General features: G+C 45.8%; 1 protein-coding gene across 1 annotated transcript in view; it reads left to right on the top strand.

The window, feature by feature from the left end:
- The first annotated feature begins 248 nt into the window (after positions 1 to 248).
- MARCHF4 (membrane associated ring-CH-type finger 4) overlaps positions 249 to 22747 on the top strand; it is a 95500-nt gene continuing 73001 nt past the window's right edge. The window contains 2 exon segments of the mRNA XM_040069908.2: positions 249 to 481; positions 483 to 755. Of these exon segments, the coding sequence (XP_039925842.1) occupies positions 293 to 481; positions 483 to 755 (462 nt within the window). The 5' untranslated portion in view covers positions 249 to 292.

Here is a 22747-nt window from a genome sequence, read left to right as displayed (position 1 = left end):
CAAACTTGTGGAGGGGTGGAAAGGATCCCTCGGCAGCACAGAGTCGGTTTGGGTTTTTTTCTGGTGTGGATTTTTCTTTTTCAATTGCCGTCCCCGCCGGGTTGCAGCGGGCTGCCGGGGACTTCGCCCCCTCGCCCTCCGGCTCTGCTTTCGTGCGTTCCCCGGCGGCCAGCGCAGCCCCCCCGGCACTGCGGCCGCCGCGGAGCCCCCCCCCAACCCCCCACCCCCGGCCGCGGGGCGCCCGGCTCCTGCCCTTTTCTTTCCCCCGTGCCCGCCTGCCAAGGAAAGGCACATGTTAATACCACCCGGCGCGGGCATTTTCTGCTACTGCTGCTGCGGGCTCCTCCGTCCGAGACAGATGTTGCGAAACCAAGGCCTCCTCAAGTGCCGCTGCCGCATGCTCTTCAATGACCTGAAGGTCTTCCTGCTGCGGAGACCCCCCGCGCCGCCGCCGCCCTCCCCGCCGCCGCCGCTCCCACATGCCCGGCGGCGCAGAGGCGGCGGCGGGGGCCGCACCGCCCGGGGGGCGCGGGCCCGGCTGGCGGGCGGCGGGCGGCGGCGGCGGCGGCGCGGGCAGCCCGGCCGCCGAGGAGTGGGGCAGCCCCGCCGGGGAGCCGCCCGCCTCCCTGCCCAGCAGCACCTCCTCGGATGACTTCGGCAAGGGCAAGGCCGAGGACCGCTACTCGCTGGGCAGCAGCGTCGACAGCGGCATCCGCACCCCGCTCTGCAGGATCTGCTTCCAGGGGCCCGAGCAGGTGAGCGACCGCGGGCGGCGGGCGCTGCGGTGGGGGCCGCCACGGGCCCGGGGGCAGCCAGGCTCCAGGCTGAGGGACCCGGGGCCTGATGCTTGAGGGGTGTCTCTGTTTGCCCGGAACAGGACCCCGAACCCAGAGCGGCGCTGCCTTCTGCCCAGGCCCCGGGCTCCAGATTCTGCGCCTCGGTAGTGTTTCGCAGGGAGGTGTGGGATGGAGGCGTGCTCCGTAATTTTCTGCTTCCCGGCAGCCTTGCCCCGGGCACTGGTGCCCAGCCTCAGAGCCGTCCAGCTGTGGCATGGGAGGAGAGACATGCTGACACCTTCACGGAGCGCAGCACATCTCAGCAAGGGAGGCTGTTTGGTGCTTTTTGGGCACCCAGTTGCCAAGATTCCAAAAGGGCTGCAAAGGAGGAGTTTAATGTGCTCTCTGATTTTAAAAATACAACTTCAGTCTGTACAAAACACGTGGCAGGAGACAACCCCACTTCAGTGTTTCCCAGGGGATGGTTAGTGGGAACTGTGCAGGTGCTCCGCTGCTCCCATGCTCCCAGTTGCACTATCTGCAGGAGAAACACGGCTGGCTACAATTGTACCTGCTGAGGCTGCAGCCTTGAGATGTTCCCGTGGTACAGACTGAGGTTAGGCCAGTGAAGTTTCCCTCCACCACGCAGGAGAATGACACAAATGCAACCATGCTAGAATATAAGATGCCACCCTGGAGCATTATTCTCCATATTTAATGACAATTAAAAGCATTTCATGTATTTTCAGGCTGAGAATTCCTTACAGTGATGTAGCCAGCAACATTTGTACCTAACATGACACAGCTTGCAGGTGCAAGGAAGGCTGCCGACCTCTGCCTGTGGAACCAAGTCCATATGTGCAGATAACCATTATTACTCAGGATAATTCCATTACCTGTCATAATAGAGGATCCTTGTATGAGAAAGGGTTGCAAAGTTCAACTTGACTATTTCTGTTTTGGGCACAGATTCTGGCATGTAAGCTGATATGTTGAAATCTTATGCAAAATGGGTTTTACCCCAAGTGTTCTTTCCCCTTCATGGACCTGTGTGCTCTGCTAAGGAGAAAACCGGTTCTCATTTGAAAGTGGCCATGCTCTGGCACACATCCTGCCTTTCCCAAAGTTGCCTACATCTCTAATGCAGTGGTTGACCCTCCCTTACGTTGGTTTGAGGATGGTGGCAATGGGTGCTGGAAGGTGGGGAACGGGTTTCCATTCTTCCTTGGGAGAAGTGGGGCCTGCCACCAACCGATCCCAATATCCACAGCCCTGCTGTATGTGTCATACCAAGGGTTCCATAGGTCTCAGCTCAGGGCTCAATGGACTGTAGCCTTCTCTAATGGTTTATGCAGCTGGCAGATAGCTGTGAAACCGTTTTCAGCATATGCTTTCAGATGGGAGAAAATAATTCTTTTTTGCAGATACCATACACCTTCCTCTCTTGCTTGTCTTGTCCCTGTCTCTTCTAAAAGTTGGAAGCCATGCAATTCACTTCCTGGGAATTTGCATTATTCCACATTTCTAGTACTCTTCCCTGCCTTGCCATTCTGCCTGTGTACACAAGACGTAGTACCTGTAAGATTGGCTTACATGTCAGAGCAAATAGAGCCTAAGCAGAACTAAAATAGTGGTAGCTTGCTTCCTTGGAGAACATAAATGCTTGAAAATAATTGGATGCTAATTTTCACACTGAAAACCACTGTAGGTTGCATTGTAAAAGTGAGACTATTTGCTGACCATCTGCCAGCCTACCTGAGTGAGGAGGTGAGCAAACGTGACTGGCATCTCATAAGACTTTCACCAGGATTTCTCTTTTTTGATTCTCGCAGTTTCTGACCAATACAATAAGATATTTGCAGCTGGATTTTGCTACTTGTCCTTGAGCAGTACCTTATTCCACAAGTAATTTTTTGTTCACTGGCATGGCTTGAGGAGTATTTGAAACCTTTTGCCCCTGCAGTAGCTGGGAAGCACAAGCCATTATGGGGGCCCAAACTGTGGGGTTTTAAAGCACAGCCAGATCCTGACAGGGCTTCCTGGAAATACAGTTCAGAATAACTGAGCACTGAATTGGTGCAGCTGATGTCAAGACCTGCAGTTTGGTTTATTTGGCGCTTATGTCAATAAAACTCCAACGGGGCTATGTCCCACATTCCTTGTTCCTTTTTGTTATGATGTTTATTATTGGTTTAGCCTTTATTTCCCATTTGTTTTACAACAGCTGACCAAAGACTCCTCATATTTTGGACCCTCACAAGTGTAAAAGTCATAGGTGCACATTATTCTGTACCACCCCTGCCAAGATTATCATGAAAATTTATCTGCTTGGAAACAAAATATAATTGCTAGTTCTTTACTCCGGAGATTAATAACAATGACAGATTTAAACAGTATTTTATTTACCTGTCAAAACCATCTGAATTTGCTGCAGCTGTGGGCAAATTTGCAGGGCTGCATCACAGTAACAAGAACAAAAGCCTTCATTATAAATTGACTGTTAGGCGCTCTAAGCTTATTTACTCAGATAAAATGACAGTGAGTCTCCAAAAGATGTTTTAATCTTGTTTTGATGTAAAGAAAAATCCCAACCAAAACAACAGCCAAAAAGGTTTCTTAGTAATCTGGCTTTGCAAGTAGGTTTTGGTTAATATCTAATGCAAAATAAAATTGGTAAGGATTTTTTGCTTTAAAATTTATGATTGCCCAAGATGCGTGATACTTCAGGCTACTGAATTGCATATATCTTAAGCTCCTCATGTTGGTTTGTGGCTCTTTTGGGTAAGCTGATTCTTTCATATAAAAATGTGCTGAGGAACGTAGGAAGGAGGAAAGCTCATTATTGTGAAACGGTTCTGATCCTTGCATGTTAGTCAAGAGAAACCAGGGATGCAGGCAAGAAAAGAGTGGATCTGATGACCAGGAGATCACAGCATCTGGGCTTGCGTTTTGAGGGCACGAAGAGCGAACTCTGGTCAGGTCTGACAGTTGAAAAAGGTAAATGCTTTCATTAAAAATGAGAGCTAAACATTGTTGAAGCTGAGGGACTGAACTCAGCTCTTGGCAATGGCATTTCCTTTCGGGGACTTGCTCGGCATTTTCAAAGGTTTCAATGACTGAACGTCCTGCACCATGGTGTCAGCAAATTCTGAGACCCTGGACTGAGTGGCAAAGCTCTGGGGAGAAAGTGAGGAAGAAAAATGCTGGAGTATTTTCTTCTGTTTTGGTTAATGCTTAGTGTTTGCAGAAATTTGTTTGCTTTCCTGGATCTCTGACAATGTTCTGCAAGAGAAAGAAACTAAGATGAGCTCCTCTCTCACAAATGTTTTACAGTATTTGGTATGGTTTCAAGCTGAAAGCAAATCATGGGGATTAGCAGAAAAAGACATGGGTGAAAAGTCCCTTTGCATCAGGGGATAAACTGTTTGCCCACGTCACAAAGAGTTAGCAGTACTTTGGAGGCTCTTAGAAGTGGTGCTAGCTGTGCTGAAAATAAATAGAAAAACATTCTTAAATGAAACTGAGATAATTTAGAAGGCCATGTGTTTCGAGGTTTGCTTGTTACATTGTCAGTTAGGGTGTGTGCGTATCTTTTCTTACCTATCATTTTCAGTCTGCATCTCTCTTTTGGGGGAAAGATGGAGATTTAAAAAGTCAGTAGTGGCAGATCTGGTTGGCTATGGAGGATCATAGAGAGAAAACAGATTGTGGACTCAAACCTGCAGGCTGATAGCTTGGACTTAGCTCAGTATTCAATAGAACTGCTTGGATGAAGACTTCCCACCAAATTTCCTGCTAGACTTTTGGGACACCAGCTCCTTAGTATGAGAACATGAAGACCTTCAAGAAAATTGGAAGGGAACGCAACTTATCATGGACATTAAGACATGCATTTCTATGTGATATGTAACTGGGCTGTGGAGCTCCTTGCTGCAGGACAAAGAAAGAGCTAAAGTTTGATGAAGAATTATAAAGTCTAGAGTCATCACAATTGATGATAACACTTCTGAAAGTAAAATTGATGCTTCACATCTGAAGCCAATCTGGAGATCAGGGTAAGACTGACTAGGAGCGGGCCCTGGAGCTGGTGTTTTGGCCCGCACTCACCAGCCTCCTGTGCCTGACCTGTGAGATCCACCCCTGCAGGTGCACGTCTGGATTTCATGCTCATGTAAGGTAATGTCTTAAGAGTGTAGGCACCTGCCATGTTCAGGACTTCCCTAGAATTAAAATGACCCCAAATTACTCACCCTGGACTAACACACAGGGTCAGGGAATGGTCAGTACCACTGAACAGCTGGTCATTAGCATGTGTTACTTGAAATATCTAGTGAGAATCTCAACCCCTTCCTGGTACAAACATAAGCAAAAAGCATCATCAGCTCCTTGCATGGCAAGGTCTGCAGAGAAGGCATGAGCTAAGGTCAGGAAATACTGCTGCTATACAGACTGGTCTCTCAGCAGCACAGAGGAGTGGAGGAGGTGTCTAGGATGCCTGATTTCTGATTTGCAACCTTGCGAGATTGAGGAAAATGAAGTACTAGAGTGAGACAAAGAGGAAAAGTGGCAGTCTGTGTCAGAATTCAGGGCACAAGTATGATAATGAATGAGTGGAAGAAGAAACAACTGTGCAACCTGTATCACAAGCACGTCCAAAGCCCAGGAGACTTGCAGATATAGATTCTGGTACTTCATGGCGTCTGTCCAAGCTGGCTAGATCATCAGGACACTTTTCAAACATGTTGAATCACATGACAGTTCAGGCTTCCCATCCATGTCCTTTTCATAGGTGTGTTTCCACAGGATTTATTTACTTGGTGTTACAAGGAGAATCATTCATTAGAAAACAGCCAGTCCTGCTAAAACTGAATAATAAGATATTCTGGAATGCAACCGTTTAGATTCCAATCTTTATATTGTAATTTATTTTAAAAAGGAAGAGAGGATGCTTCCTGTGATGTTCAGTCCATCTCTGTGCCTTCCCATCTTTGACTCTTAACACCTGTATAGCTGCCTCTCCTGTTTCACCTGTCCCAGGATGAAATCTGGACTGTGCGGCAGAACATTCTTGGCTTTGGCAAAAGCTGTGCTTGGGCCATCAACTGAATGGATCCCAGGATGTCATCTATTTTAGATTTAGTTGCTGTTGCCACAGAGTTGATTGGCAAAGCTCCCATTAACTTCAGCAGCAAAAGTGTAGGCATCCAGTAGCAGGGACCTGACCCCTGTATTTCAATAATGTTGTGCACGCAGCGGGGTTTCAATAAATAATAGTGAAAGCCACTAATCCCATTGACTTTTAATTGCTCCAGAAGACAAGGTTTTCACCTTTTGTGCTTGCTAAAACTCTGATGCCTGACCCATTTATTTCAGTGCCACTAGCTAGCCTGAGCAGCAGTTTTTCTTTTCATTCACTTTTCCCTGTATAAAAGGCTTCATGAAGGAACATGTCTATGTGTGTGTCACTATTTCTTAAATATACATTTCATGCCTTGATTAACAGTGGCTGATGTCAGTTAGTGACAGAACAAGCAGTGCAAAAGCATGTAGCTCCATTGTTTGTATCTGTGGAGTCACTGTTATTTCCACAAAGGCAACACTTGCCTCTGGAGGGGCGGCTCTGTTTGTACAAAACTGAATTGCATTCAGGTTGTCTTTCAAGCAGAAATTCATTTGCAGAAAGGGCCTCCTCTGTGGCAGTCTTTTGCTCACATTGGTGTTTTTCCATTCTATGCTGGCCCAGTCCAGAAGTCAGAAATGGTTGTGCCAAAAATCTGTGATACTGTATGTCCTACGTGCCTGCTGCATGTCTCCATTCCTCTTAGGCCTGTAGTAAGATAACAAGATGTACTGTAATTGTTAGTTGTCCATATCTGTGGTCATCCCATCCTTTTATTATCTGGTTGCTAAAGGAATAAAGCCATGTGATGGTGTTAGCTGTTACAGGTTATGCTCATCGGCCCTCCTCTAAACCTACTGGTTAATGTCAGCCACATCTGGCAGAGAGTGGGGATCTGAAAGGCATTAAATTCCTGTATGCTTCATGAAAACTAGCTGGATGAAGGAGAGGAAAGCTAGAAATGTCCTGCTGAGGGAGAGATTATAGCACTGTCTGTGCTAGACACTGTAGAGTCCATGGAGGACAGAGCTTCAGATGGAGCAGCAGCTGTAATAGGAACGTGTATCCCATTAGACAAAAAAAGAATAACCCCATCATGGTACGGTTTCCATGGGAAACCAGACTTACAGAATAGCTTGTTAACTTTTTATCTTTCTCCTTTTCCTTTGTTAATCAGAATTGCTTGCCTAAAATGAATTGCTTGATGCTGAAGACTTTCTTGTCTTCCCCCATCTTTTCACAACCTACCTTTTATCCTCTTCTGATTTATCACTGGTTACAGTAGAAGAGATTACACTGTTGGCAATGGAGAGTGATGAGTGATTACTTTCTTCTGGTGAAGAAAGTAACAGCAGGACCTGGAAACCTATGTAGATAATAAATGGACTGTCTCCTCTGTGAAAAGTGATGAGATGAGGCGGAATCATGGTGGGCAGGCTGGTTCCAATGACAAGGCCCCTATACTGAAATTCTTACACATCTTCTGTCATGTAATTTCTTGTTCTTCACACTCTTGGGTGGTTTTCTGTCACCTCCTCTTCCTTCTTTTCTTCTTGGCCAAAGCCAATTGACACATCAGAGCTTGGTTCCATCCATCCTATCTGGCTTTATCTGCACAGGTTCTCCTATGGCCTATGTACCATCAAATCCAGGCTTCCTCTCTGTGCAGCTTGGAACACTGGTGACATGACTCCCAACAGTCACACAAGCTTAACTTGCTTCCCTGAGTGGGGAGTGAGGGATGGGACGGTACAGAATGGGAGAATCATAGCAAAAAAAAAAAAAAAAAAAAAAAAAAGGGTTTACATATTATTATTTCCTACATTTAGTACCTTGTGTTTATCATAGGAACCAGGTTGTGCTTGGGGAAAACTGTAGTAGTTCTGTCTTGAAGGGATCCCTGAGAAACTTTTGCCTCCTCTGTAGAATAAATTTTTAGGGAATGTCCAATTTGGTTGGAGAACTGGACTGTCAGACATACTTTTTTCCATGGCGTCACAGACATATGCAAAACAACTTTGCAGAAAATAAACTTGGTATTCAACCAGTTTGGAGGTCAAGGACTGCTACAGTCTTTGGAGGTCAAGGACTGCTACAGTCTTTGTGGTTCCTCCGCCATGTTGCTCTTAGCAGGTTACCAAGGACTGCTTGATTGACAGTGTGTTCACGTTTAAGGTAAGGCCATGAGGTCACTTTCCCATACAAAAAGTATGTGCCATTAGCCAAGAGGTCAGTGCTAGAGGCACCTCTAAGGCTTGTAGTGCACTAAGCATTTGGAAGTGTTTGCCCTCACCATTTGCAGACAGTCCTGTGGCTGCAGCCTCTGTCAAGTCATTCCCTGGGACTGCCACTGTAACCTCTGGTACTGTGTAGGCTTCTGTTTATTAATGTGTGCACTGGTCATGCCCAAGCTTGGGGTAGTGCCCAGTCCTCAAGAGATCTACCCATCCAAAATCCTGACAGAAGCTGATCTAACCAGTTCTTAAGGAAGGGCATAGATGGAGAACCCATCTTTCCCGCTGCCACTCATTTCTTCTTGCCCTTTCCTTTTTTCCCAATAAGTAAGTGACTGAAGGTATTTTCCAGTAGTTGCATGTAAATATAGTGAAAATTCATCCTTTTAGAATTTTACAGGTTTAAGTGACAACTGAAGCCATAATACTTCTTCTTCTCTAGGCCTAACAATCCCAATTCTGCCTTTGCCTTCATGATGTGTTTTCTAGACTACTAATCATCCTTGCTGTTATCCTTGCCAAACAGTCCATATTATGCTATAAATGCACTGGAAACAATTACCCAGCTGAATCCTTGTCAGTGCCAAGCAGTCAGAAAGGTTTTGAATCCTGTTTAACAGGTAGCAAAAGTCATCCATTCCAGGCTAATGTTTGCCCTCTTTATTTATTCATTTATTTAGGGAACAGCAGATGATTATTGATTGTTACTCAACTCATGATCTCCATGTCCTTCAGACCTGCTTCTTGGCCAGTCCTCTACCCTGGCTCTGTGCAGTTGGCATTACTGCACTGGTGGAGGAGCTGCATTTGGCCTTACTGAATTGCATCCCTTTTTCCCCAGCTGCAGCCCCTTACAGGATGGCCTGCAGATGCAGTAAGCATTAACTCTGTTGAATCTTCAGATCACTAATGACTTGAGCTCTTCTTCTGCCTTGCCTCCTGAGGAGAGCTGGAAGGAAAAGGCTGGGGGAGCAGCTGTGCTTTCCTTTAAGGATCCCCTGACTGTCATAAGTAGGACTTATGGCTGAGGCTGGTCCTGTCGCTGCCCACTTACAGCCATGTGGAGGAGGAGCAAGTAGATCCTCATTACTTCAGTTCAGGTATCTGCTCTCTGCCCCAATTAAAGCCACTCTCAGCAAGGCTGAATATGATTTTCCTGACAGATTCAGGCCTCTAACTGGTCCTGCTTGAAATGTTGCCCACACCACCCACTTCTCTCCCGCTTCTTCAATCACCTTATAGATGGGGTGGCTCACATTTCTTCCTAGCACCTTCTTGTGCTAGCACTGTCACTTAGGGCATTAACCCTACGCCCAGCTTGAGCTTATTTTCTCCCATATCTCAGCTGTGTGCTCATGTTGTGTTCATTTGCTTTCTCTAGAGTTGCACAGACACTTGCTCAGATCCTCATTTCTTGCTTTCATTACTGTGATCCCTTCCTCTGCAATTTCCAAGCAGTCATTGTCCTGCTTCAGTGGAGTCAAAACCAAGAAGCTCACTTCTTTGACTGGTATCTTGATGAAAGAAGTGGTTTTCCAAAAACTTCCATGTGCATCTCCATACCCTGTCCTTACCCAGATAGATCCTGTGTAGGTTTTTTACTCCAATTCTCAGTGTTTGGGAGAGCTAAAAAAAGCCATGTGGTAGGATCTGTTGAAGACATAACACACAGCATCAGCATGCAGGAATCCTGCTGGCACTTCACCCACATCACGTCAGCACCTACCCTGGCAATTTCCTGCAAGTGTTGAACTAAAGCTCAATGGATGGTTTGCACTTCCTGCAAGTACAGGGCCATGGGCTAAACCTGCCCCTCCAAACATCCCAGTGCTTTTAGTTTTATCAGAAGAAGGTCGTCTTCTCTGTCTGATGTCTTGCATGACCTTGCACTGTGTGATGAATTAAGCACTTCCCTTTTCTTTTTCTCCTTGTTAAGCACACTAGGACCTTTCAGAGCTCAAGGTGCTGGAGAAGTACAGGAATATTATTATCCCATTCCAAGTGATATTAAAAGAACATTAAGACGGATCAGATGAGCATTCAAGAAATGTAGGTAATAATAAAATACTATATCAGAGAGAAATAGCAGTTAAGTAATTAAGGAGAGGGTTTCCACAAGAGGCAGAAGGAGAGTTATGGGTGCTTCTGGCCTCCTGACCATTCTTTATTTTAGTACTACGGTAACCTTTACAGGATGTCAATATGTCAAGCATTGCACCAGGAAGTGAAGCAAAGGCTTTTCTTGCCCTACAGAGTTCACATTTTAGGACATAAAATCCCAGCATTTCCTTAACATTGAAAAGGCAGGCATTCTTAGAAGATTTAAGGCCAGAGGGAGTTACTGGGTTAGTCTAGTCTGAACCTCTCTGTAACAGCAGTGAAATAAGTTCCCTCAATGAAATTCCTGCTTGAAGCTGTGCAAGGACTGAAGAAGAAATATCCCTTCTTGGTTTTCAGATCTACAACAGTGGGAAATTCTTGCAGTGCCCAAGGAGAAAATCTGGGGGAAACAGAGAACTGAAACTGTCTTTGCATATCAACTTTTGTCTTGTCTGTCACAGAAAGAACTGTGTACTGTGTGCATCCTTAGAAACCAGCTTCAAAAACCCTTGGGCTGGCTGGGAGAGAAGATTTCCCTCATGGAAAAAGTTCTGTATTTGAAGGCAGTTTTATTCCACATCAGATTAAAAGCAAGAAACTTTCAGCCTGGAAAAACACTTGTGGGATTCAGCTAGTTAGGAAAAAAACAGTTCATAGCCTCCTCTGACATATGAGAGCAGAAGTGCTGTCACCTACATTTAACCCACATCTGGAAAATTTTCTTCGTAGAGAGGATGCCTACATCATTTCTAAGAAAAACATTTTTAGAGCCCCTATAGCCTGAAGTGAGGACTCCTTCATAAAGTCCAGCTTGCTAAACTGTCATGACCTGGCCCAGCTGCCATTGTTATTCCCTTTCCCACTCGTTATGATTTATTTCTTGCCCTTATCGCAGACATGTGAAACCTGCGGGAGCGTTCTTGGCCTTCCCATCCTGCAGCTATTCATGAGATTTCCTCTCTCATCCTTTTCTTCATGATGGCAGACAGGAGCTTCATCTCTTTGAAGGTGTGCTTAGGCATTCAGTGCAAATGTCAGGTGATGGTGACAAATCTGAATTATAACTCAGGTCAAACAAAATCACACAACCTCAGAATATTTTAGGATTTTAGGAAACCTCAGGAGATCATCTTGTTCAACTTCTGCTCAAGCAGATCTGACCAAATCAGATCTCCAGATATGCACAGCTGGAAAATGTGGGGGGTTTATTTTTGATTTATAATCATAATTTCTTGTGTTTCAAATTGTATCTCTTTCCTCTTGTAACCATACACCTTCGAGAAGAGTCTGGCTTTCTTGCTGTTCTGGTGGCTGAATACAGCAGTAAGATCTCCCCTTAGATTTTATACTGATTTTAGGAGGAGCTGTGCAGAAGGATTAAATGTCTGCTCTAAACCCCCTGTGTGGATTTGGACAAGGGCTGAGATTTGTGTAATGGTAGTCAGATAAATACCAGGGGAAAATACCTGCCTGTCTATAGCTTGAAGAATGAGAACAAACATTGCTAATAAAAGCAAAAGCTCAGTTATTTCTCTTTGTCATAGCCAGGAAACTTCTTGATCCAATAATCACTAAACCTCAAGGAGGTGATTCTATTTCAAATCTGAGTCTTATAGAAATACTGGTTGTAGAAAACCTTGATTGAGCAAGAACTGTTTCTGTTTAAATTGAACAGAAGGATGAGCAAAAAGAAATCTGTAACTAAGGTTTTCAACTTTACAAAAGCAGATTTTGAAAAATTAGGAATCTCTAAAAATATGCAATATAGCACAAGTTTATTATACATTGTCTTATTACTACCAAAACAGCCATTAGTCTCTTTATAACCAACAGAAGCATTCTGTTACAAATGCTGCTTTCTGGAATCTTACAGTAATTCTCCCTTCCACAGGCTGTTTTTGCTTTCTGCCTTCAATTTATTTGCCTAGAAAGCTGTTCAAAACCTGTCCCAAGATATGTTTTAATACAAATGAAAAATATTCTCTTTCTTACTTGCTTCCCTAAGCGTCCGTACTTATCCAAGTCGGTTCTGTTTATTATAAGTTCATGAGATACAGTCAGTGACATTTAAACTTCTCTGCCAAACACAGCCACCTTTGATAAATAAAGGCTGCAGAACTCTAAAGCTCTTACCAGTTGCCTGAAAATTTGTGGCCAAGTGAGGCATACTCTCCACACTGGGTTTGTGTTGCCATGGAGGGGAACTGTCGTAAGAGGCCCACCCCTACTAGGCATCAAAAAAGCCGCCTTACTACCAGGTACAATTCAGGGGGAACATACACACTGTTTGGCTCCATTGCTCTGAGATCTTCTGGTTCTGCTGTTGATTTTAATTCTCTTTACAAAAAGGCAAGAAAAAGATCCACCTGCCAGGAGAAGCAGAACTAGCAAGTTTGAAGTCCATACTGGAATATTTCAGAAACTGTACATTTAGGAAACCTAGGGAACTGTACAGTAAAAGTTAGAGAGGCTTCTCCACTGACCCCAGTCCAGGATCTGTTATTTCAGTTGGCCTCTTTCAAGGGCACTTCACAACAGGCTGGTCACACGCAGCCAAATGGTGGGACTTACCATTCAGACAGCACAAAAAGGGAGGATGTTGATGCAGCCCTACCTAGGAGTGATTGAAAACCTGAAGAAACACCTTTGGTAGATGGCTGATGACAGCAGCTCTTCCTCAATACTGCAGAACTCTATGTGTCACTCCATCACAGTAGAAAACTTGGCTGGAGTGGAAAGCCAGGTGATCAGGGGAAGGATTGTAGTTAAGTGATTGTGAATGGCAGGGAGAATATCAGAAATAATTCTGTGCAACTTAATAAGAGGAGGAACTTTGATCAGAGGCATCCAAAGTGCATCTGTCAGTAGGAAAGCAAACTAAGCTGCAGGGACTCTTCAGAAGTTCTTATTGCTATGGTAAGCCAAAGGGGATGCAGAAGCTCCTACAGGCTTATGGATTTCCACAGAGCACTCCAAGAAGCTCCACATCAGAGATTATTTGCCAATGCAAGGCATATAAATGTGTGTGTGTGTGTGCTTAACTGAGCTGTTCTGGCTGTGTTTAGGAGGATCAGAACCGTAGGGGGTAAATGTTGCGATCTCTGAAGGTGGCAGGAAGTTTTCTACCCTAACATGGATCTGATTTCTGTTTGTGTTGGATCCAGTTATTTTTCCCTATAATGGATGTGAGAAGGCCTCTGAGTCTGGGTTTCTGTGATGAAACAGAAGATGGAGGGGATGATCTTGGGACAGATGAAAGCTGGAAAATATGTGCTCTGCTTCTCGGATCAGCACAGGGTTCTGTTGCACCTGATGGAGCTTCATTCATTCATTCATTCATTCAGTCTTTCATTCATTCATTCCTGCAATCCCACTGCCACCAAAAAAGCCTAATGGCATTCATCAACTCCTTGCTTCTTTGCACCCCAGTTCTGCATTGCCCCATTTGTGTATTTCCTTCCATAGGATTTATAACTTCATCCCTCTCCAGGTGGTGTCTCTCCAACAGGGCAGTGCAACACTGTCTTTTCTTACCAGATAATCTTTTGCCCCTAAACACTGTGACTGGAGAGCAATACCAGCCCTCCTAGGCTACAGGGGAGGTTTTTACCTTCTCTAACTACATCCTGAATGTTCCCAGTTTTCAGCATATTCTGCATTTTGGCCTGATTAGGCTATTTGTTCTGTTGTATTGCAGAGACAAGGAGTGTTGCTTCGGCACAAGAGAGTATGTTCTCTCTGTATCCTGTAAAATAAGAGAAAATTTGCTCATCTGGAAATGAAACATCTTTGACTTCAAGACTCACTTTGACTGAACTGTTTTGCATTTTTGCACAACCATCAGTACAGGCCAAGGTCTTTACCCCTATGTAAATGCTCCCAAGGCTGTTAGCTATTTGTCTCACAGAGATACTGACGAGTCAAAATGAGGCTGTACAAATCCACAGAGATAGGGAAGACCACCAAGATTCCTCCTATCTGGCATGCTCTATACATGTTTGGAACAAATATTAACCCCAAGTCTCTTTTCTCAGACTGCCCTGTCCACCTGGTCAATACTGTTTCACGGCTTCACCTGTCGTGGGTGGGTTGCAGCATGAATAACAGCCCTTCCTGTGATTTATATCCTTTCAAGGGAGAGAGAGGGGTTTTGCCAGATATGCATCTACCTATAAATGCATATGGCATAACTGCTGGGACACAGCTGCACTCACGTGACTGTCTTTAATCTGTTTCCCTTTAAATCACTGTGTCTACTTTGCCTTGAGCTGTTTTTCTTCCCTCCTGAAATGTGCACAGCAGCATCAGCATTGGTATCTCCAGTGCACTGCTCTGCTTCTGGACTGCACAGCCTTTGGGGCTCTCGTGAGATGGTCAGAGGGCCATGGGGGTCAGGGACCTGGCTTCCCATTAACACACTCCATGACCTCTCTGTCTTCAGAGGTTCTGTGTGATTCCCAGGCAGCAGCCAGCCCGCAAGCACTGCCGCAGTGTGTGCTGATCCCAGCACTCACCACTGAGCAGGGACTGGCTCTGTGTGTGTTGGTGGCAGTGTGGGAGAAGGCAGATGCCACGTGGCTGAGCCAAATTGGATTGAGAAGGAGATTAAATGGTCATTTGTGGGTCACGTTTTCCTGCAGAAGGCAGATTGATGCTATGATGCACATCTGGGCTGTGGAGCAGATGCAGCAGTTTCAGCTGCTTGAGGCACTTTCCTGGAGGACTCTGCTGAGTGCACTACGGGTCTGGGAACACAACACACCAGCCACGAGCTCTCCCAGCTGGGGAGAGCTGCTCTCTGCTGTTACTGGTACATTTGTAGTGAGAGATCTGCCCTTTGCCAGTTTCTCCAGCAGCGTGTGCTTGGCATGGCCAGTGCAGTGTGGTGATTTGCAGTGTATCACAACTGTGCTGAATCACAGTGGCTCACAGGTCAGGCCTCCGTGTCTTGTGTTTTTTCAATCCACTTACCAGTGTTCTGTGTCCATCCACTGAGAAAGATCTTTCCATCTGACTGGTCAGCTGTAAGTTCACCAGGTCATGAAAGCAGTTGACCTGGAAAGATCCAAGATGTGAAGATGGTTCTGAACTTGATTTAGGCTTGAGTACTTTCTGACACTGTGAAACAGTCACAGCCCTTGTTGGATAGTACAAGTGTTAAAGAAAACTTCCTGGCCATTTCAGATCTCTAAACAAATGGCACACTGTGATATGGAGGAAAACCACACAGCCTGCCTCCATGAGTGCTCGGAGAGGGCACCTCTGCTTTCTGCAGAGCCAGGGTTTGCCTTTCTGCTAAAGAAAAAGTAGACTAAAAGATGTGTGGAATTGAGCACCTAACACAGTCCTCTCAGATGAGAGTTACCCTAGGAGGTCAGAATTAGCAAACCCCAGATTTGAGAGTGAGGGTGGCAGCTGGGTCACTGGATAACAGGTCCCAACCAGGTAGAGGGTTGGTCTCTGGCTCTGAGAGGACACATTTAGAATATTTCCCCCAGTCTAGGCTTGACTAGAGGAGGTTCCTCTTCCAGTTCAAGTGAATGAAAGTGGATGAGCAGCAACCACGGATCTCAGCTTCTTCTCTGAGCTTTGTAAACAAGTTGTGATTCTGGGCACATCACCAAGGTGGGACGCAGCTCTGAATTACAGACACCTCAATATGAGTGTCACAATGTAGGTGTCTGGATGTGGACTGGGTGTCTAGGCAGTGAAAAATCAAGAGCTTGAGTCATGCCCACGCAATGATTTCTTAGTGAAAAACATCTTGAGGTGGGTAATTGTGCCCCTAGTGAATGCAGACAGTGGAGCTGGAGATACAGACACCTACATTTGTTCAGCTGACTCACTCCCAGGGCTCTGCTGCCAGCATTGATGAGACCTCCATCGATTAGACAGCAGCAAGGGCATCCAGTGCACGCAGTGCTGATACATCTGCATAGAGTACATAGGACCCTTTCATGCCTCCATAAAGCAGACTGGAAACCTTCACTTCTAGGAATGCTTTAAGGGATCCTTGCTCATCTACAAAACACTGAAACCTCTTCAGCCTAGGTGCTCTGCAAATGCTGAGTGTTCACATTATTATAAGTAAACAGCAATTCAGAAATACGTGCACAACATTGAAGAGAAGTAAACAGATGGGAGAAGTTGCCAAGTAAGGCCACGCTGAAGTGATGAGCAAAAATAAGTGTTAGAGACAGTCTGACATTTTTATAGCAAGACAGACGTAGCCAGGATTTGAAGCATATAGCAATGAGATGGGGTGAAGAAGGTGAGCTGCCTTTCCTTAGCCAAGCTCTTCTTCTGTTGTCCCTTCTGTGCTCAAGCAGCGAGTGCTCCTCATTGTTGGCCTGGCTAATCAGGATAATCATGGTGCAAAATGGCTCCAGTGGACAAGGCAGGAAAAATTATATTGTTTGTGGCGAGCTGTTATGTGGGAGAAAAGAGATTTTAAATACAGCCTTGAAGTCACTGAGTGACACCAGCACTGGGCTGACTTGAACTGACAACTGCTAATTACTGAGAGAAAAATGACTCACTAAAAAACAATAATTGTCTTACATCTAATGGATGACTTACAGTCAAATAGAGAGCTACAGTCTTGGCATGGGGGACATGCATAATGTGACAAACAGCCTGCAGCCTCACATATCTTTTACAGAAATAGAGTTCAAAAGTTGTGCAAGACGTGCTGTATTTTAATTAGCCAAAGCCCAGAAAAGCTGCTCTGCAAACCTAGGCAGAAACTACATGAGGACTCCCTTCTCTTGGCAAAACACTGAAAATCCAGTCTGATGTTGCTAACAGCAAAAATCCTGGCCTCTGAAAAGTCACTGTTTTCCATTTCACAGTATCCAACAGGAATTGCTGCTGGAAACTCTCCTATGGGGAGGGGAGAGCATCAGCAGAAGGGGTCTCCACAGAGAAACAGTGAAAGGGAGCAATTCTTGGGGAATGATGCAGTAAATGTGTGACAGGCACTTCTGAAAATTCATGTGTCTGTCAGAATTGATGAAACTATTTCCTGTTGGTATGATAAGACTGTATTAAATATTTGTCTGGGTTTACACAAGCATGGATTATAAGGAAAGCTCTTGTATATTAAGGGATTACATACTTTATTAGAGTATACACTACCTAAGTAGTACTGGGAACAGTTTTCACGTCTCTGTGCTACAGGGGAACAGTAAGCCAAGGGCAAATGGTTTATGGTGGTCTTAGGTGCAATTTGGATGAACCAACATGGTTTTCCTATTTTTGGAATCCAGAATGATCTTTTCACCTTCATAAAGTGGCATAATCAGTCTGAAATCTGATGGTGCTAAGGTTCTCACCATTTGGGTGTAAGTGGCTCCACAATGCTTCTTGGGCATGGGGGCACAGGGGATGTGTCTCTGGTCCTCAGATCACTTTTTATCCTTCAGCAGGTCATTTCCAGTCTCTGTTTTGGGCGGGACAGTTCAGCAGACCTTGGTCCTGAATTTCAAGATGCTGGGCCCATTCAGCGGACAGAGATGTCTGATGGGAAGCAAGGCGCTCAGCATCTCTGCAAACAGCACCAGCAGTTCAATGTCATCTTTATTTTTTAGAGAAAAAGTTGGCTTGGTTGGCCCTTGAGTTACTGTTCATTATTTCCCCATGTGCATGTTGATAATTCCTTGTTATTGGGTCATTTTTCTTTGTGAAGCACTATAAGTACAGTTCAACACCAGTGTGGGACATGTAATTCCCTAAGACAGTGGTGGCCTCCTGTTCACTTCTCCTTCTCTTTTTGTCACTCTCTTGCAATCACTTGAAAGTTCCCTTTAGCCCTTGCTTAGCTGGCTCACCCTTGACTCTAAATAGTAACAGCCTTAATCCAGGGGACTTCTCTAATCCTGGGGCTGGGATGGGAAGCATGAGTGATTGCTCTGAGCAGCAAACCCATTTATGCAAAGTGTTCCACTCTCTGAGCAGCATCGTTGAGGAAGGATGAGATTCGAAGGATATCACTGGCAAAGTGACTAAGAGATTTATCTTATTCATAGGCTTGGCTCGTACTTAAGGAATTTACATTATTGGGATTTTTATAAATCTGAGCTGGCTGAATCTATCAGTCTTCCAGCTGTGTCATAGATATCAAAGGCTTGTTGTTTCCTTCCTGGTTCCTACCTTGCAGCACCTACACATTGCTCCCACTGCTTTCTCTTGTTGCTTTTCTACACCTGTTTCCATATGCCAGGAGTACCACAGCCTCCCCCAAGTCCCTAAGACATTATCATAAGGCAACTCAGTGTCAAGACACTTTCCCAGGTATTCAGTCTGTTTTTCCTTTTGCTTAATTAATTTCTTCATTATTTGTCTAGTTAATAGTGTTGGGAATAATTAAGAGAGATGTGTCTCCCTGTGACACTGGTATGTGTGAATATTTATAATAAAGAAGAGTTAATGTCCTTGAAGCTTCTACATCAGTGATTCCCCTCTAGAGCAGGAGCTGGGACAGATCATAGTATGGACATAGGTATTTCTGTGCATCTGTCCTGAGAGAAAATTTTCGGGAGCTCAGACCTCGGGAAACCCCTACCCCAGCTTAGACTGGCAATGCCAGCACAAGTGCCCCAGCTCAGAACAGCGAGCAAAGTACCTTTGCTCCACTACAACTGTGTATTCAGACAGGCTGCTTGGGAAATTATATCAGCAAAACCCCACACTCCTCTTCTAATGGAAGATGGGGGATGGATGAGGAGGGGGATGGTTGGCACAAAGGAGTTGCACTGGGTAAAGGCTGCATGAAAAAGACGTGCAGTGCTGGAAGCAGAACATCCATAGTGAGCACAGTCAGGCAAAAGTCAGCTCAGAAACTGTATCTTCCCAACATGGTGTCTCCCTGCACAGCAGTTCAGACAGGAGCAGCAGGGACATTCCCAAGGGAAAGAAAGAGGTGTCACTGAAATTGAAAGAGAAGTCAGTGTCACTGAAAGAAGGTAAACTCTTATCTAGAGACCCTTCCTCAGGGTAAGGGTGACTGTCCAGTGTCTTGGTGATCTGTGTTCATGAACAAGCTGAGCCAGTCTAAGACCTTGCAGCTATAATGAGCAGCAACCTCAGCTCTGCATTTCCACCCTTTCCAAGCTCTAGCACCAGTGACCATGCAGACAGGAACTTGATCCCCCCCCAAAATCTTTAAATTCTGATTAGTTTTTTGTTGAATCGGTTCCCCTATCTGTTCCACTAACTGTCACCACCATCTGTCACCCCTGCTGGTCACCAACACAGCACTGGTAACAGGGCAGGGCAGCACCCCTGGGAGGCCAGTGGGAAGGGGGAGGTGGCAGCACAGACTCAGGTCTAAACTGTGCCTAGAATTGCATCCCAATGCCAAGAACTTAGCAACTCCCTTCTAGCAACAATGAAGTATAAGACATTTGAAGATACTCTGCAGCAATTTCAAGGGGATAATTCTATATTCAGCCTAGAGATAAAGCAAACTTCAAGCTCAGCTCTTCAAGAAAACAAGCTCCTTGCCTGGCCTGACATCTGAATATCTGTCCCAGGAGGGAGTCCCTTTTACCTGTGTAAAAGGAAAAAAGAAATCTAGTGACACTTTTAGGCATGGAGCCATGCCATTTTTGTTCTTACACACTTTGCAGTTTTTCCCAAGTGACACTGAAGTTGTTCCCAGCTCAGGGAGGCAATGTCTTCTGGCCATCCTGGGGAGAAGGGCTGTGCAAGGTGGTTGCAAGCTGCAATTTCAGAGATATTTTTCTTAGTGTCCAAATACTCCCCCAGCACAAAAGAGAGATTGATAATCTGGGCTAGTCCAGTGGGGGATGCTAAAATGCTAAAGGGACAGAAGAACATTATGTGTGAGGAGAGGTGGATGGATTTGGACTTGTTCAGTCTGGCAACAAGAAGATGAAAGGGGAGGTCTGCTGCCTTCTTCTGCTTGAACTCAGAGGAGCATAAAGACCACAGACCCAGAGGGACAAAACAAAGGTACAGAGGCAATGGCACAAGTTGTAACAAGAGAAGTGCTCATTGGATGTACAGAAACAAACTTTTATGGTGAGAGCAGAGCAGCACTGAGGCAAGAACCCAGACATATGGTATAATCCTGGTCCTCTGACATCTTGACAATTCAGCAAAATGAAGCCTTGAGCAACCTTGAAGCTAGCCCAGGTTTGAGCAGAAGGTTGGACAAAAGAATTCCAGGGACCTCCCAACCTAAATTCTGTGACCTTAAAAAAAAACAGGGGCTGAGGGGACTGAGAAGTGGCTGCAATGTCACTGGTCATAGGTTTTAGCCTTCTCGTTCTGAAGAATGGGGTTACAGGGAGAAGATTCTTAAGCACGCAGAGATGCGAGCTCACCCACTCGCCTGCCTGCCTGCCTTCCTGCTTTCCTGACTGTGCCTGCAGCCACCTCAGTGCGTCCCAACTTCTGTCTGACTGACCTTTGAACAAATGAGCTGGCCCACACGAGAGCCTGTCCTAGTGAGCACAGCAAAGCTACGGCCTCGAACTGGTGGCAGCAGTCAGTCCATGACTGAAGCCCAAGAGGTGCCTGCGCTCCCCACTCATGTTGTGGGGGCTGGTAGTACCATCCTCCACCTGCTGCAGTTTGAGTTCAAATTAATGTCTAACTAGAAAGACTGGAAAAGACTGGATAGATGTGCTATCTATGCCCACCACCTGCATAACCCCCAGCCTCCCATATCATCAATGTGGTTTACCGTAGGTTATATCAGGTCCCTCCAGTGTAACATCAGACTCCCGATCCCCAGGTATCAACCTCTTTGCTTTCAATATTATTCTCCACTCATCTTGCTGAAGCACTCCAGTAACATATTCCCAGTGACTATCACCTCAGATCCCCACTTAGCAGCACCTCTCTTACACCTCCACTTCCCAGAGCCTTCCCAAGCTCAGTACTGGAAAGTCATCACACTTGTGACCATCTTCACACAAAGCTCTTTCTCCTGTGGCACATCCCCACTTCCCTCTTCCAGTGGCTCTCCCAGCCCAGCCCCCAGAAATGGTCCTTCCAGGTGCTCTCCCTTCATCTTCACCTTCCTCCTTGGCAGGAGTGGGAGGAGAAGGCAGGCAAAACCTCTCCCTTAGAGTGGGCGTGCTTAATTTGGTGTTTGTTTTCAGTGCCGCCTGCTCATCCCTGCTTAATGGATTTCATTTATGATGTTCAAAGAAAGAAAAAAAAGAAAAATATCTCTGCCTCACTACAGCACCTTCTTTCAAGGGAAAATACCTTCCCTGTTTCCCTCTGGATGCTTGTTTCTGTCTGTGGGATTCAGCTATCAAAAGCGTAAGTGTGGTCACTTGGCGCATACATTGAAATGCTGCTCGTTTTCTCCCTCAAGGAGGTAGATGAAAGGTGTAAATCTGGTGCTGTTCTGCCAAGGGAGAAAGTGATGACAAAATGCAGCCTTCCCCAGTGGAGGAGCCGGGCAAAGAGGGAGCTCTGCGCAGGTAGATGGGCTCAGCTGGCCAGGTCCAGCTGCCCTGTGTCCCGGAGCATACCCAGCACCAGCAGGAAGGGACTTTCTTCCCTACCTGCTTTTGCTGGGGACTGACCCAGAGATGCATCCCTGCAGTGGGGATGGCCAGGAAATCTTGACTGATTTCTATCCTGCCCGCAAGTCCAGGCTATTTGAGACCTGTTTGGTTTTGTGTGCACAAAGTCTTTTATTTAACCAAAATCAGGTGTCTAAAAATGTGGAATAATTGATCAATATTACTTTAAATAGTTACTAATTTCCTCTTTTAAAATTTTCTCTCCTGTTCTCCTACAATGAGTTAGGATTAGGTGCCACAGCTGGACAGGGTAGGCTTTCCAAGCATCCGCTTGGGGCTCGATGCCACATTGCTGGTTTGCAGAGGAGCCATTTTCCTGATTGTGGCATTGGCTCTGACTCTTATTTAAGCTGCTGTGAAAGGAGCGGCTTTAGGGAGCAGCTATCAGGTCTCCAGAGAGCCAGATCCCAGCAGAAGTGTGAAACGTCAGTGTGCCTTGGGTGAGAAGGGAGAAAGTGTGTTAATGCTTTCGAGAAGCACCATCAGGCCACAGACTTTATTTCTCAGCCATCCACCTCACAGTCCTCTTAGCAAACCGCAAATAGTAACACCTCCCTCCCTCCCTCCCTCCCTCCCGGGAGCTTGGGAGGCAAAATTAACTATTGCAAAGCCCTCTGGGCGCATGAAGCTGAGTCCAAAGGGTCTATGAAAAAGCCTTTGCACAATGCAGGTTCTCACTTGTGACGTACTTTAGGTTGTTCATGGGATTAAAAATAAAGCAAGACGAGCCTCCTCCCAGCGCTCGGAGCTGGGGATATGTGCAGGGCGGATTTGGGCTCAATGCAGACGCTGCTTTCCCCAGCAGGAGTGACTTGAAGGAGTGAGCCCAGCCTCGCATTGTGCTTTTAGCACAAAAGGATGGATTCGGAGGCTCAGTGCAAAGAAGCAGCGCTGCCTTTCCCTGCCACCCTGCTCCCACCTTCATTATGGCAGAGTGCGCTGCCAGGAGCA

This window comes from Hirundo rustica, chromosome 7 (assembly GCF_015227805.2).
Source record: "Hirundo rustica isolate bHirRus1 chromosome 7, bHirRus1.pri.v3, whole genome shotgun sequence".
NCBI lineage: Eukaryota > Metazoa > Chordata > Aves > Passeriformes > Hirundinidae > Hirundo > Hirundo rustica.
This window is presented reverse-complemented; position numbering and strand designations above follow the sequence as displayed.